The sequence below is a fragment of the Hemiscyllium ocellatum genome, chromosome 13 (genome assembly GCF_020745735.1).
Source record: "Hemiscyllium ocellatum isolate sHemOce1 chromosome 13, sHemOce1.pat.X.cur, whole genome shotgun sequence".
NCBI classification, from domain to species: domain Eukaryota; kingdom Metazoa; phylum Chordata; class Chondrichthyes; order Orectolobiformes; family Hemiscylliidae; genus Hemiscyllium; species Hemiscyllium ocellatum.
In genome coordinates, this window is record NC_083413.1 from 38,548,363 (window position 1) to 38,563,702 (window position 15,340).

Sequence of the window (15,340 nt, forward strand, 5' to 3'; positions counted from 1 at the left end):
AATGACAGATTAAGCCTAAGAATTTACATTATAGAAACAGTCCATATTTCTCCAAAACATTAGCATTAATGTTGGCCCTCCATATGAGCAGGAGTTGTAAATCCATCTGGTTCTCATATTCTTGTATTGTCCATCTATAGTTAGTTGGTAACATTGATTAGGTTAGATTCCCTATAGTATGGAAACAAGTCTGCACTGACCCTTCAAAGAGTAATCCAACCAGACCCATTCCCCTACCCGATAGTTATCCTGACTAATGCACCTAACACTACGGGCAATTTTAGCATGACCAATTCACCTAACCTGCACAACTTTGGATTGTGGAAGGAAACCAGAGCACCCGGAGAAAACCCACGCAGACACGGGAAGAATCAAACCCGGGTCCCTGGTGCTGTGAGGAAGCAGTGCTAGCCAGTGAGCCACTGTGCCACTCAGATTGTCTCTACGTCAATCTCCGGCAATCCCCTCCAGCCTAATAACCCTCTCCCAAACTGTCTGATACTTTGTCTTCTGTTTCATGGTTCCGCGCAACAATCCAGCAGATTTGTTTATTTGTATAATTCTCTTGCAAAAACATAAATAAGGTATTCAAACAATTACATTATGACAATTTGCTAAATAGAGCAGAAAGGCAATCTGCTAAGTATGCATTTACTCTAGTTTTTATTCATTGAAGAATAACTGTTTGTTTCTCAAAAACAAGGCCAATGACCTGGAAATACGGCAGACCATTGAGGCAGAATTTTCCCCTTTCTAAGAGTTCCCCAAACCTAAACAGGTCCAAACCATTCTTTCACATTTGAATGGTGATAGTAATGATTTACTATAAAAGCTATCTTCATCTATTTACCTTGCATCAGGTAGATAACTGAAAGTCTCTCTCTGGTTTGGTGTTGTCTTTTTTGCACTCTGTTCCTTTCAGCTTTGCTATCTTCTTCTTCCTTTACTATCCTTAAAAAATAATCTATGTGATGTCTCCTGTGGAATTTTTTTCCATTCCATGTGTCAGTCTGGAACAAAGGATTTCCTATTCACTGACATTGCCAAATCATGCCAGATTTTTTAATAAAAACTAATAGCAACATTAAAGTTATGTATCTTGTCAGCCTCTTAAACCCAAGACATTTGTAAATTTGAATGCATATGATTCATCTAAACCTTCAGTAGCTCAGATGGATCCTATTATTTTTAATATCTAGGTCAACTTGGCAAATTGAGTCCAAAGTAGGTTTTTTTCTAGCAAGAAGCTGAGGGTAATGACTGAAGAGTTTTTTTATATATTGGAAGCCTGTGTCCAGTGGTACATCATAGTTTTTGGGTCTCTAGCTGTTTGTTTTGTGTACATTAATAATTTCAACTTGAATATAGGAGGGTTCATGGATGATACAAAAATTAGTGGTGTGTTAAATAGCAAAAAGGGAAGAGTTAGACGACAGAACAACGTAGTTCAGGTGGTTAGATGGGCTGAATAGCGGCAAATGAACTTAATCCTCAAAAGTGTGATGTATTGCATTTTGGGAGGACTACCAAGGAAATTGAGTACATGTTGAATGGCAGGAGCCTAGGAAACACTTGATGTGCATGTCCATAGATATTAAAGGCAACAGGACAGGTAAATAAGACAGTAAAGATAACATTTGGGATTCTTTCCTTTCTTTGTTAAGACATTGAATACAAGATCAAGGAAGTTATAATGGAGCTATAAATAACTTTAGTTAAGCCACAGCTGAAGTACTTTGTACAGTTCTGATCACCATACTAGAGGAAGGATATGATTGTACTACAGAGGATGCAGACAAGACTGATCATAATGTTGCCTGGACTTGAGCGATTCAGCAATGAAGAGAAACTAGAGAGGATATGCTTGATTTCCTTCAAGCAGTGAAAGCTGAATACTATCTGATTGAGGTGTTCAAACTTCTGAGGGTCATTAATAGGGTAGCCAGAGATTTTTTTTTCCTCTTAATTGAGGGCCAATAGCCAAAGGGTACAGTTTTAAGGTAAGGAGCAGTAAGTTTACAGGGAATTTGAAGAATTCTTCAGAGAGTCAAGAACTCACTGTCTAAAAGGATGGTAAAGATGGGAACCTCAAGAACTTTTAAGAACTATTTAAATGGACACTTGAAACAGGATCATGCACCAGCCTACAGGCCAGGTGCCGGAAAATGGGATTAGAATAGATGGAAGTTTGATGACCAGTGCAGACTCTACAGGCCTTTATGCATGCTGTAAAAAAAAGCTCTTGACTTCTTAACTCTAAGACATTCCTCACTAATGTCCTTTCTGCAACCTTCAAATGTCTACAGCTGATTGATATGCTCTTCCATAGTAATAATGTTCTTCTAGTGTGGACCTTTCAGTCAATAGTCTAATTTCTATCCTTTAAATTCTGAGTAATTTTGAAATTGGCCCAAAAAAAACTAAATCATTACATTAGTGCACATAATCATTTATTTGGCTATTTCTTTATGAATTCTAATTTTTCCTTTAAACCGTGGTGTCCAATAAATCAAAATTCTTTAACCACAAATCTTCCTGATTATAGCCAATTTATATTCTTTTAGTACTTTGTATTTTCTAAGATTATTTTCTACAGCATCTAAAATGTAAATAAATATCTTATTAGAACATGGACTTTTTAAAATTACAGCCAGCTAAAACAGAGAATAGTTAAGTATTTAAAAAGGAAATTTGTAAAAGGATACAAGGAAAAGGAGATAAAATTAGACAGTATGGATCCAGCTATCAGGTTTGCAATTCCCTGTTGTTCTAAAGAACCAGGACTGTGGATCCACAGGCATTGATTCCATTTATTCTGCCACCTAAGTGACTATTCTGTAAGTCTAAAACATATGTCAGCAGACTATTTAATTGTAGAAAGCTGACATCCAATCCTAATCTTCTTCTTGTTCAATATCAATCTGTAACAGAGGTCAATGAATAGCAATGAAAATTGTTAAATTGCCCTTCTTTAGTTTAGGAGCAGAGGTCAATTGTAGTGTCTTAATATTCTGTAATAATTGCAATATCCAGAGACCAGTAATTGAATAAAGGATATGGTTCAGCCATGGGTATTTATTTTACAAACTAAGCCATAAATACTTGTAACTAAACTTTACAAACTAAATATAATATAGATTTACAAGAATAGGTTGTTTAACTTGAAAGCAGTAATCTTCATTCTTATTTTAACAGGGTTCTTGGAAGTGTTTCCCAGTTTGATGAATTTGGAAGGGTATTCCATTGTCCTAAAAGAGCTCCAATGAATCCAGTTGAAAAGTGTTCAGTGTGGTGATTCCAGATTCAATTTTTAATATACAAAGCTATTTTACTTTTTCTTAATGTTTGATAAAATGTGGCCAATTCTTTTTTTTTCAATTGCATTTTTATTTTCGTAAATAAACGTAGCTGAATTCTGGACTGTTTTCAGAGCAGCAAAATGTCATTATTTTAATGATTCACGTAAAAATCACATCTTTGCACAAGAGATTTGAATAAGAATCTTCCTCTTTTCACTATGCCTCGTATTACCAATCCTAAACTACGTTTAGGTAATAGATGCTTCATGATTGAACTGTACTTCATGTTACTTTTGTGTTTCAATGTATGCCAGTTGTTAAAAATCAAGCAAGGTGTTTTAGACTGGTTGAATATTTGTGCACTTTATTAAAAGCTTAACAAAAGCTTATGTCTTACAAATAAAAATGTATCATAAAAAGAAGTAATTGAGTTTCTTTTTTCTTTAAATTCATAGCAGAACATGAAATAAATCTACACCAAATTGCTTGAGCTTTTAGAGTGTGTGATATCCATTAAACAAAAATTGTTCAGTGTATAACCTTTGTGTAAAAATTGAAAATGTGACTAGTTAATTTTTATATTTAGTATTATTGAAAACTAACTTGTTAGCTTGTTAAATGTCAATGACTGTAGGTTTCAAGTATTCTGGTATTTAATCATGCTATCAAACATCTGTATTTTCTAATGTACTGATTCTGTGTTTACACTTTCCTTTGAAGATATAACATGCAAACTCAAAATAATGTAAGAAAGTTGTAGTATCCTGACGTAGTGAGGAAGCAGATGAATCCTTAATACTTTCCTTTAATGCTTTACTAAGGAGCCATTTGTGTTTCTTTTCCCCTCAGTGTAGACCTTGTGACGAAATAAACGTGACTTGGCTCAGCAAACTGTTTTGCTTTCAAATCAGTTGAGATCAAAGAGGTTTTAGTTTATTCCCCTAGCTTAATCCTGCTGTGTCTGTGAATATTTTTCAAAAAGAAAGCCATATGATGAACACGATTTGTTGGTTATAAATCACAAGGAAAATTTAAAATTCTCTCACAAACACTTAATAGATATGCATAAATATAATCAAAGTTACCTAACATTGAGTTGCAGGTCATTAAAGGGCATAGTTATGTAACAAAATAAGAAGCCCACTATTCAACATATCATTTTAAGTCATCACTAGCAGTGACCAGAGTCTGTATTTATAAGTTGATGAGGTCACTTTAGGAGTAATTCCCAAGGTAGCTGACAAGTTAACAGCTTTGAGTAACCAGACTATCACTTAGCTCAACAGCCTGTATGTGCTGAGCAACATTCAGAAATGACACAACTTCAATCTCAGGATTGGTGTACTTGAGTTAAATATCTTTCTTTCCTGAGATATGGTCATTAGTTTTTTGGCAGATTGATTCCATGATCACATTTCATTGCATGGAGTCTTTCTGGGTGGGGTAAACTGAGTTTGAGAGATGATCCTTAAGAAGCCTTGCCAAGTTTCTAAATAACGTCCTATGGTTAGTATAAATGGTGTATGAAAAAAGTCAATATTTTGGCTAGGAATGATATATTAATCAGATGCTTTGATCTAGAGATGGTGTTGAACTTTGTCAGTGTCGATGCAGATGCATCCATCCAAATGAGACACCATTCCATCACACGCCTAATTTTGTCTTTTAAATAGTGGAAAGGCTTTGCAAGCTAACAGCTAAGCCTCTTAACAAAAAATACCCAGCCTCTGACTTATGCTATTGACACAACACTTATGCTATTTGTCCAGTAGAGTTTCTTAATATTCAAGAATGAGGTTAAAAGGAATCTGCATGAGAATTTTCTCATACAACCAATCCATATTTAACATGATCATCCTGGTTGCACTCTACTTTCCTGCCAGCTCCCCATAGCCCTTTATCCTGCTTTTTATCAGAAACATATCTATTTCTTTCTTGAACCTGTTGATTGATTTTACCTCCACTGCACTTTGGGGCAGTGAGTTCCACAGATTCACAACCCTCTAAAAGAAGTAGTTATCCTCATCTCAGTTTTGAACCTACCTCCTTTCACTCTATATCTATGACCTCTTCTTTGAGATAGTCCCACAAGGTGGAACATCTGTTAAACATCCACCATATCAATCCTTTTCAGCATTTCAGATCCCCCCCCCCCCCCCCATCCTTCTGAACTCCAGCCCAAACTATTCAACTGCTCCTCGTGCAACTGCTCTCCCATCCCTGGAATCAACCTGGTGAACCTCTTTTGAACTGCCTCCAATGCCACCATATCCTTCTTCAAGTAAGGAGACCAAAACAGGACAATATTCCAGGTATGATCTCACCACAGTCTGAGTTTGACACTAAATGTAAACTGAAAGAACTGCAGATGATGTAAATTAAAAACAAAAACAGAAGTTGCTGGAAAAGCTCAGAACATCTAGTAACACCTGTGAAAAGAAATCAGAGTTAACATTTCAGGTCCAGTGACCCTTCCTCAGAACTGACAGTAATTAGGAAAATATTGGTTTATATGCAGAAGATAGGGTGGAGGGAGGAGGTAAGGAGTAAACTATAGGTGGGAATTGAGCCCCCTATCTTCAGCATATAAACTGACATTTTCCTAGCTACTATCAATTCTGAGGAAGGGTTACCGGAACCTGAAACGTCAACTGAGTTGGACAGCTGGGAGGACTATAGGTTGAAACAATTAGGACTGCTGTTCCTAAAATAGGTAGCATGAGGCTCTTGTGTCACACTGTGTCACTCCTCTGAACCAGGAGATCTGACTCAAGTCAATCCAGAGGTGCATTACAACATCTCTAAGCAAGCTGATTAAGAAAGTTTCTAAAAGAAGCAGTGGCAGATGCCATGGCTGTGCAGGATAGAGAACATTAAGGAAGATTAATTACTGAGTCATGGCCTTCATCAGGATTCTACGTTGAGATGGTATCAGGAAAGAAAATAAGTTGAGGTTTTATGCTTTTGTCACTTGCACTGACTGCTAACCTCATCACGCAGGGCAGAACTGTTCAAGGGAAAGTCCACTTGTAGCATCATTATCATTGCATCACAAATTGTGTGGTGGCATTGAATTCCCAAATCTTGTTGAATTGATTAAAAATGGGAAAATCAGTATGTGACAGAACATTTGTTGATTTGCAAATGTTAACAAAGGGATAACCAGTTAGGAAAAAGTAATATTTGGAAATGAATGCACCTATTGTACAGGTTCTCCATTTTAAGAGTATAAAAGAGATGTTAAACTCTTTCACCTTAATTACTGTTTTTTTCCTTCTGGTGTACATGTATACTGACCCTGGTTGCAGTGGTGAGATACCGATAAGCTCAACTTCAATTCTATCCAAACAACGTTTGATAAATATTGTCCTACCTAGAATTGGGGCCCTGTTTGGTTTCCGTGCTAACTTAAATCAAGCAACGTGATATCTTGATGTTTTGTGAATTTGATTCCTCAACGCTAAAGGTTCCTTAACTTGAGTGATTGCCCCGCCGTTGCTAACTGAATCGCTATTTCCAGCCTTTCTCGCTTTCGTCCTCTCCCCAAACGTAAAACAGGAGCAAAAAGAAATAAAAGAACTGCAGACGTTGGAAATCAGAACCAAAAACAGAAAATGCTGGAAAAACTCAGCATGTGTGGAGAGAAATTATCCTTCCACAGAACACAATAGTAGGAGCGATAACTACGCCGCGTGCGTGAGACTTAAATTTAAATGTCACGAGGCGCACCTAACGGATCCGCCTTATGAATGAAACACGGTTGGCGGGCTTACGTGATTTGATCGATAGCTGAGCCAGCAAATAGGAAGCTCGATTGGTGTTAGGGGTGGGTCCAGGAGGCTGCGGTTCCGGCCAATAGGCGCTAAGCGAGGCGGGGGTGCCCGCCTCGCTGCTAAAAGAGGGACTAAAGCAAAGGGCCTAGTTGTAGGTGAGTTCTTCAAAAGCATGGAGATTGTAGATGTTTCGGTGGTGGTTGACTGAAAGACAGTAATTGTAGTTGTCTGATAAATGTATTGTAAGGCTTAGCTGTTTGAGTTATTAGCACGTTGTGTGGTTGCAGGGATATCGGATCTGGGCCTAGCAGTGAGCGTCAAATACATTGTTTTTTTTTGATTATGTACTTTAAAGGATCAAGGATTTTCTTCGTAGTTTAAAACGTGACTTCTTAAAGGTGTGTTCTCTGTCGCTCGATTTGAGCGGGAAAACCCATTTTAAAAATGGGTTTAAAGCTGATGAACTACAGAGCTCTGATAGAGCTGAAGTGTAAATGAGTACAATGCAGACGAGAACTCATGCACCTTCTTTTGTTACTAAGCGTAATTAGGTTCTCTTAATTCCAAACAGCTCTAAAGAACTGCGGATACTGTAAATCAGAAACCACAAAGAAATTGCTGGTAAAAACTTAGCAGGTCTAAAGAAAAGTCACTGAGCCCGAAACGTTAACTTTGCTTTCTCTCCACGCATGCTCCCAGACCTGCTGAGTTTTTTTTTAAAAAGCAATTTCTTTTTCTTTCCTACGTCCCCATGTACTTTGGTACTTGGCTAAAATCCAATCTTTTTTTAAACAAAGAAAGAAAATGAATTTAACCGTTCATTGTTTTCCCTCATCATGTTAATGTATTTTTTAAAATCATGTGTAGTAAGATAAGTTGTCACAAAGCTGTGACAAAAGGTGAAGGTGTGTGGAGTTAGATGAGTTGTAGAATATGTTACATGACCAGAAAATATGAGTGCAAATATGAGGGGGTTTTTGGACATGGGAGAAGTGTTTTCTAGTGGTGATAATATTGCATTGGCAAAGGTTAGGAATGTGAAGTACTGTATCAAAATATAGAAAGAAATAGGCTGGTAGATAAATGAAATTTATAGCAAGCTGATCCATTTTAGTAGAAGTGCATGGAAATAAGTAATTAAATAAGGTAGAGGGACATTGAAATCCAGGATTACAAGTCCATCACTGAAAATAGTACAAGTTGATCAGGCAAACCAAGTCCTGGTATTTTATTTATGCAGGAATGTATGTTGAATATTGGTTCAAATATATGGTCCTTATTTTACAAAAGGGAAGCTGCGGGTCTGGGAAAATGTCAAAAATATTCTCAATGTTGCTAAACTTGAGAGGATTCAGCTACAAGGAATGGTTAAGTGGGTTGGTGTGTTTTTTTTCCCTATTCTGATAGAGGCCTTTAAATTATGAAGGGATTTGCTAGGGTGTTAAAACCAAAGCTATCCACTTTGTCAATTCCATCATGCTGCTCCTTCCACAATTTTCCATTTGGCTGATTTTAAAATCTCAATTGATCCTGAGCATGCGTTTAAACTTCTCAGTAAGACTAGATTATTTCTGCTCTCTTTGTTCATCAACTACCCCAAGTCATAAACTACTTGTTTCTTAAACATGATCACTTTTTTTAGTCCACTGAGCAACTGGTGCTAGATTGATTATGTTTATAAAAGGCTGTTCTAAACTGCTAATGATCAATGTATGTAGAAATGTCATTGTTGAAGAGTCTGTCTCTATAGAAATGAACTATTTGTTCACTCTTAACTTCAGAAAATGTCTATAATTCAAACTTCTAAATTCTAGGCAATAAAACTAGTTTGTTGAGTCCTTCCCTTGTAATTTAAGCCAGGTCTCATTCTGAAAAAAACCTACATTGTAATGTCTCTTAACTACAGTAGTATGTCCATTCTAAATGGGTGAAGGAGGTGCCTTCCTGTTGTTCCCTTTCTCAACTGGGGCTGTAAACTGGTCTTTGCAATGTGTTCTTGCTCACTGTGACTCTTACTCCCCTCCCCACCAAGCCTTCTCTTGTTTCAGTCCTTTTCTTTCCTGTAATTAAAGCCTAGATAAAGGACCATATTCTGATATCAATGATATTTTCCAAATGTTGCTTGGGACTGTCTGTATCAGAAGCCTGGCAACAATCTGGAGGCTGTGTCTGGGCAGAAGTAAGATACCATTACACCTGAATGAAAAACCAGTGTCAGCAGGTGGAATAGGGAAGTCAAAAAGATGAAAGATCTTCCCTTCCAACCATAGGCATTCAAGGGCTTTCATACCACTCTGAGGCCTTCATGTTTCTGTATCATATTTTCAAATTGACTTTCATGCAACTCTTCCACTTTGATGTGTCCCCAGGGACTTGCTGGTTTTCCTCAGTGCTCATTCTGCCTGGTGGGACTCTTTGCTAGACATTCTTTGTCCTTAGTCTAGATTAGAGTGGTGCTGGAAAAGCACAGCAGGTCAGACAGCACCCGAGGAGCAGGAAAATCGATATTTTGGGCAAAAGCCCTTCATCAGGAATAGAGGCAGGGTGGAGAGATCTCCACACTGCAGGCACCCTGCCTCTATTCCTGATGAAGGGCTTTTGCCCAAAACATCGATTTTCCTGCTCCTCGGATGCTGCCTGACCTGCTGTGCTTTTCCAGCACCACTCTAATCTAGACTCTGGTAATTCCAGCATCTCCAGTCCTTTGTTTTTAACCCATGTCTTTGTCCTTATTCCACCTGCTGACAGACATGGTCCACTAAGGAGGGCCTTAAACCAAATACAGGGATGGATTCAGTTGCATGGAAATTTAGAAAATAAAAAGTAAAGGAGAAAGTAGGAGTGCACGTTAGTGATGGGCTCGTTGTTGCTTGAAAATAAGAGACTGTGTGAATGTCATTTTGCACCCCTAAAACATTTGGGGTGGCATGGTGTCACAGTGGTTAGCACTGCTGCCTCAGTGCCAGAGACCCGGTTCAATTCCCGCCTCGGGCAGCTCTGGGGTTTGCACATTCTCCCCGTGTCTGCATGGGTTTCCTCTGGGTGCTCCGGTTTCCTCCCACAGTCCAAATATGTGCAGGTTAGGTGAATTGGCCATGCTAAATTGCCTGTAGTGTTAGGTGTAGGGGTAAATGTAGGCAAATGGGTCTGGATGGGTTGCTCTTCAGAGGGTCAGTGTGGACTTGTTGGGCCGAAGGGCCTGTTTCCACAATGTAAAGTAATCTAATCTAATCATTAAAAGTGTAAGAAAATTTGATAATAGATCAAACTTAAATGTTTTGTATCTTAACACGAGGCTTTTGGAATAAGGTAGATGAATTGCAGTGCAATTGGAGTTCAATGGATATGATCTCAAAGCCATTACACACAGAAGGTTACAAGGAGGTCCAAACTGGCAGCTTAACGTTCAGGTGTATTTGACCTTTCAGATCGTAGGGAAGGAAAAGTGGTGGGGTAGCACTGTTAATAAAAGATAGAGGTCAGTTCTGAGAGACCATCTCGGCTTGGGTGGTGTAAAGTTCCATTTGAGTGGATGTAAAATAATGGAAAAGAAGACATTAGTAGGAGTAGTGTATGAGCTAACAAACATTAGTCACATTGAGAAAGTGTATAAATTAACAAATAATTGGAGCATCTAAAAGAATAGAGCAATAATTATGGGTGACTTTAATCATCTTGTTGATTGGGATTAATCAGGTTGGAAAGGGTACTTACAACAACAAATTCATAGAATGCATTCGGGATAATTTCCTAGAGTAATATGTTGAGGAGCCAACAGGGAACTGGCTGTCTTGGATCTGGTAATGAGGCAGTTTCAATATGTGACCTCCAGTAAAAGATCCTACATGAAGTAAAGATCATAAATTGATGGAATTTAATATTAATTTCCAGAGTGAAACTTGGGTTGGAAAGAACTGTTTAATTTGAAGGGAATTGCAATGAAGTGAGAATAAGGTTAGCTCAACTGGGCTGGTGGATAGATTTAACCGGGAAGATCGTAGGTAAGCAGTGGCAAGCATTTTTAAAGAGGTGATTCGTGACTCAGCAAAAGAATGCTTCCTAATAAGGAGGAAAAATTCTGAGAGGGATAAACCAATCATTGTTTATCAAGGAAGTATGGGATTGTGTTCAAATAATGACCGAAATCAGTGAGCGTGAAAGTAGCCTCTTTTATTCAGAAACTGCAAGTAGCAGTGCTTAAACCCTGCTTGTCGCAAGGGCTGATAAGGTGTGAAAATGCAGCAATGGGTTTGAAAGAGTTGTTTGAAATTTGGTTAACACTATCTTGTGATAGTAAATGTACTGCAGAAGTGCAGTTTTATGAATGGAACAGGAACATGGTTTTTTGCTTGTGAGTGGGTTAGTAAAGGAGTTATGAATGAATAGAAATAAAGAGCTTGTGAATGTGTTAGTGAAGGTACCGAGAATACAATATCTCACAGAAGTTAAGGAAAATGCTGGATGTCTTGCTGTGCATAAAAGTGGATAAACTCTAAGGACCTGATTAGGTGTACCCTAGAACTCTGTGAAGCTAGGGAAGTGATTGCTGGGTCTCTTGGTGAGATATTTCTATCATCGATAATCACAAGTGAGGTGCCGGAAGACTGGAGATTGACTAACGTGGTGCCACTATTTAAGAAAGGTAGTAAGGACAAGCCAGGGAACTATACCTGACGTTGGTGGCTAGCAAGTTGTTGGAGGGAATCCTGAGGGGCAGGATGTACATGTATTTGGAAAGGCAAGGACTGATAAGGGATAGTCAACATGACTTTGTGTGTGGGAAATCATGTCTCACGAACTTGATTGGGTTACTTTTTTGAAGAAGTAACAGAGGATTGATGAGGGCAGAGCGGTGGACATGATCTGTATGGACTTCAGTAAGGTGTTCAACAAGGTTTCCCATGGGAGACTGTTTAGCAACGTTAGATCTCATAGAATAAGGGAAAGTTAGTCATTTGCATACAAAACTGGCTCAAAGGTAGAAGACAGAGGGTGGTGGTGGAGTGTTGTTTTTCAAACTGGCGGCCTGTGACCAATGGAGTGCTATAAGGATCGGTGCTGGGTCCACTACTTTGCATCGTTTATATAAATGATTTGGATGTGAGCGTGAGAGGTATAGTTAGTAAGTTTGCTGATGACACCAAAATTGGAGGTGTAGTGGATAGCGAAGAAGGTTACCTTAGATTACAACGGGATCTTGATCAGATGGGCCAATGGCTGAGAAGTGGCAGATGTAGTTTAATTTAGATAATTGTGAGGTGCTACATTTTGGGAAAGTAAATCTTAGCAGGACTTATACACCTCATGGTAAGATCCTAGGGATTGTTGCTGAACAAAGAGACCTTGGAGTGCAGGTTCATAGATCCTTGAAAGTGGAGTCGCAGGTGGATAGGATAGTGAAGAAGGTATTTGGTATGCTTTCCTTTTATGGGTCAGATTATTGAGTACAGGAGTTGGGAGGTCATGTTACAGCTGGACAGGACATTGGTTAGACCACTTTTGGAATATTGTGTGCAATTCTGGTCTCCTTCCTATTGGAAAAATGTTGTGAAACCTGAAATGGTTCAGAAAAGATTTACAAGGATGTTGCCAGAGTTGGATGATTTGAACTATAGGGAGAGGTTGAATAGGCTGGGGCTCTTTTCCCTGGAGCGTTGGTGGCTGAGGGGGGTGACCTTTTATAGAGATTTCTAAAATTAAGGGACATGGATAGGATAAATAGACAGTCTTTTCCCTGGGCTGGGGGAGTCCATAACTGGAAGGCATAGGTTTAGGTTGAGTGGGGAAAGATATAAAACAGACCTAAAGAGGCAACTTTTTAACACAGTGAGCTGCCAGAGGAAGTGGTGGAGGCTAGTACAATTGCAACATTTTAAAAAGGCATTTGGATGGGTATATGAATAGGAAGGGGTTGAAGGGATATGGGCCCGGTGCTGGCAAGTGGACTAGATTTGGTTGGGATGGACGAGTTGGACCGAAGGGTCTGTTTCCATGCTACACATCTGAGTATAAATTTGAAAGAAAAAGCTTATAAGGAAGTGAAAGTTAGTGAAAGCTCTGAAGTCTGGGATAAATTCAGAATCCAGCAAAGGAGGACTCAAAGAGAAAACTACAAGGACAAATTAGCAAGAAATATTAAAAACTGATGAGCTTCTGTACATTTATGAAAAGGGTGAGAGGTCAAAATGAACATAGACCCCTTTAAAAAATGAATTGGGGTGGGGGGGGAAGTTATGAGAAACAAGGAATTGTGGAGGAGTTAAACACATGTCCGTATGATGGAAGATACTTCAAACATGCTATTCTTACTAAAGAGTATGGGAGAGGAATTAAGTACTCATCAGTAAAGTAATAGTATTGGACAAACAAATGAGATGAAAGACAGATATGACCCCTGGTCCATGATGGCTCGCATCTGCAGATTTCAAGAGATAATGGAGGCATTGGTTGTAATTTTCCAAAAATCCTTGAAGTCTGGAGAAGTACATGATGATTGGAAAACTGGTAGTATGACACCCTTATTCAAAAAGGGAGGGAGGCAAAAAATCAACTACAGGTTGATCAGCCTAACTTGTATTGGAAAAATATTGGGATAATTTTATAAGGAATTAATAGCACATTTTGGGAAATCATAATCTAATCGTAGAGTTGTCATGGCTTCATGAAAGGCAAATAATGTCTGACTAATTTCTTAATGTTTTTGAGGAAGTCTCAACTGGAGTGAATAGTGGGCAACTTGTAGATGTGTTTGTACTTGGATTTCCAGAAGGCATTTGACAAGGTACCTCATTAAAAAGTAAAGTGGTGAGTTGGGGGCCCACAGTGTAAGAGGTAGTATATTGACATGGATAGAGGGCTAGCAAATGGACGGTAAACTGAGAATGGGGAAAAGGGGTTCTTTTTCAGGTTGGTGGGGTTCCACAAGAATCAGTGCAAGGATAGCAACTGTTTACAATATTTAATGACTTGGAAGAAAGAAGCAAATCTATTGTTGCCATATTTGCATATGACAAAAATAGTTGGAAAGGCGAGTTGCAGCAGGGATACAAAGAATTTAGAGAGGTATTGAAAGGTTAAGTAAGTAAATGTGAAGTTGTTCATTTTGGGCGGCATGGTGGCACAGGCCCAACAAGTCCACACCGACCCGCTGAAGTGCAACCCACCCAGACCCATTCTCATACATTTACCCCTGTGCGTAATACTACCGGCAATTTAGCATGACTAATTCACCTAACCTGCACATTTTTGGACTGTGGGAGGAAACCAGAGCACCCGGAGGAAACCCACGCAGACACGGGGAGAATGTGCAAACTCCACACAGACACTTGCCTAAGGCGGGAATTGAACCCGGGTCTCTGGTGCTGTGAGCCAGCAGTGCTAACCACTGTGCAATGTGATATTGTTACAGAGACCAGGTGAATGAACTAATGGTAGGTCTTATTCCTTCGAGATCCCAAGTTGTTGTTCCACCAGATCTGCATGACATTATAGTGAGTGGTATTTAAGGCGCTCCTCACTATTGACCCTTTTTCAGGCTCTTCCAGCTTTTTACAGGAATTAGAGCATTGTTTGATTTGTCTTCCATCTTCGGTCCAGAATGAAGAATAACTTGCATTTACTCATGTCTTACGACCAATCAAAACTGGTGCTCTAGCACAGTTTGGAGAGAGCACTATGCTGTCTGGAGGTACCACTTTTCAAATTTAATATGCCCCACCTGCATATTTGAGTGAATGTAAAAGATCCTGTGGTACTATTAGGAAGAGCAGGGGAACTTTATTTCTGACGTCTTAACTGATATTTATTCCTTTTTTTTAATTGTCATTCTTCAACCATTTAGAATCTATCAAGTCATTGTGAGAAGTGACCAAGTACAATGTGGAAAAGTGTAAACCTGCCTCCTTGAAAGTATAATCTTTAAATGGAGAAAGATTGCAATACTTGGATGTGTAGAAGGTGTCCTGGAACATTAGTCTGTCAAAGCTAGTATGTGTATACAGTAAGTGATTAGGAAGGCAAATTAAATATTAGACATATATTGCGAAGGAATGGAATGTTTTTTATTTAAAAAAGCAAGTTTTATTGTCTGTGCAGGGTGTTGGTAAGTCCACATCTCAAGTACAACATAAGAGTTTTTATCTCCTTTGTGAACCAAGGATAAATTGTTAGAAGCAGTTCAGAGAAGATTCGTATGACATTCCTGGGATGAAGGTTTATCTTGTAAAGAAAGGTTGAACAGGTTTGTCTTTATACCCTTTTGCAATTTAG

General features: G+C 38.7%; 2 protein-coding genes across 2 annotated transcripts in view; both read left to right on the forward strand.

Annotated features, from left to right (window-relative positions):
- The window catches only part of LOC132821515 (endothelin-converting enzyme-like 1), a 118,361-nt gene extending 115,066 nt beyond the window's left edge, over window positions 1–3,295 (forward strand). Inside the window, exon 17 of the mRNA XM_060834121.1 lies at window positions 3,196–3,295. Within this exon, the coding sequence (XP_060690104.1) occupies window positions 3,196–3,295 (100 nt within the window). The remainder of the gene's footprint in view (window positions 1–3,195) is intronic.
- A 3,855-nt stretch (window positions 3,296–7,150) lies between these two features.
- cops7a (COP9 constitutive photomorphogenic homolog subunit 7A) overlaps window positions 7,151–15,340 on the forward strand; it is a 34,835-nt gene continuing 26,645 nt past the window's right edge. The window contains exon 1 of the mRNA XM_060834122.1: window positions 7,151–7,227. The gene's annotated coding sequence lies outside the window, so the exon portion shown is untranslated. The remainder of the gene's footprint in view (window positions 7,228–15,340) is intronic.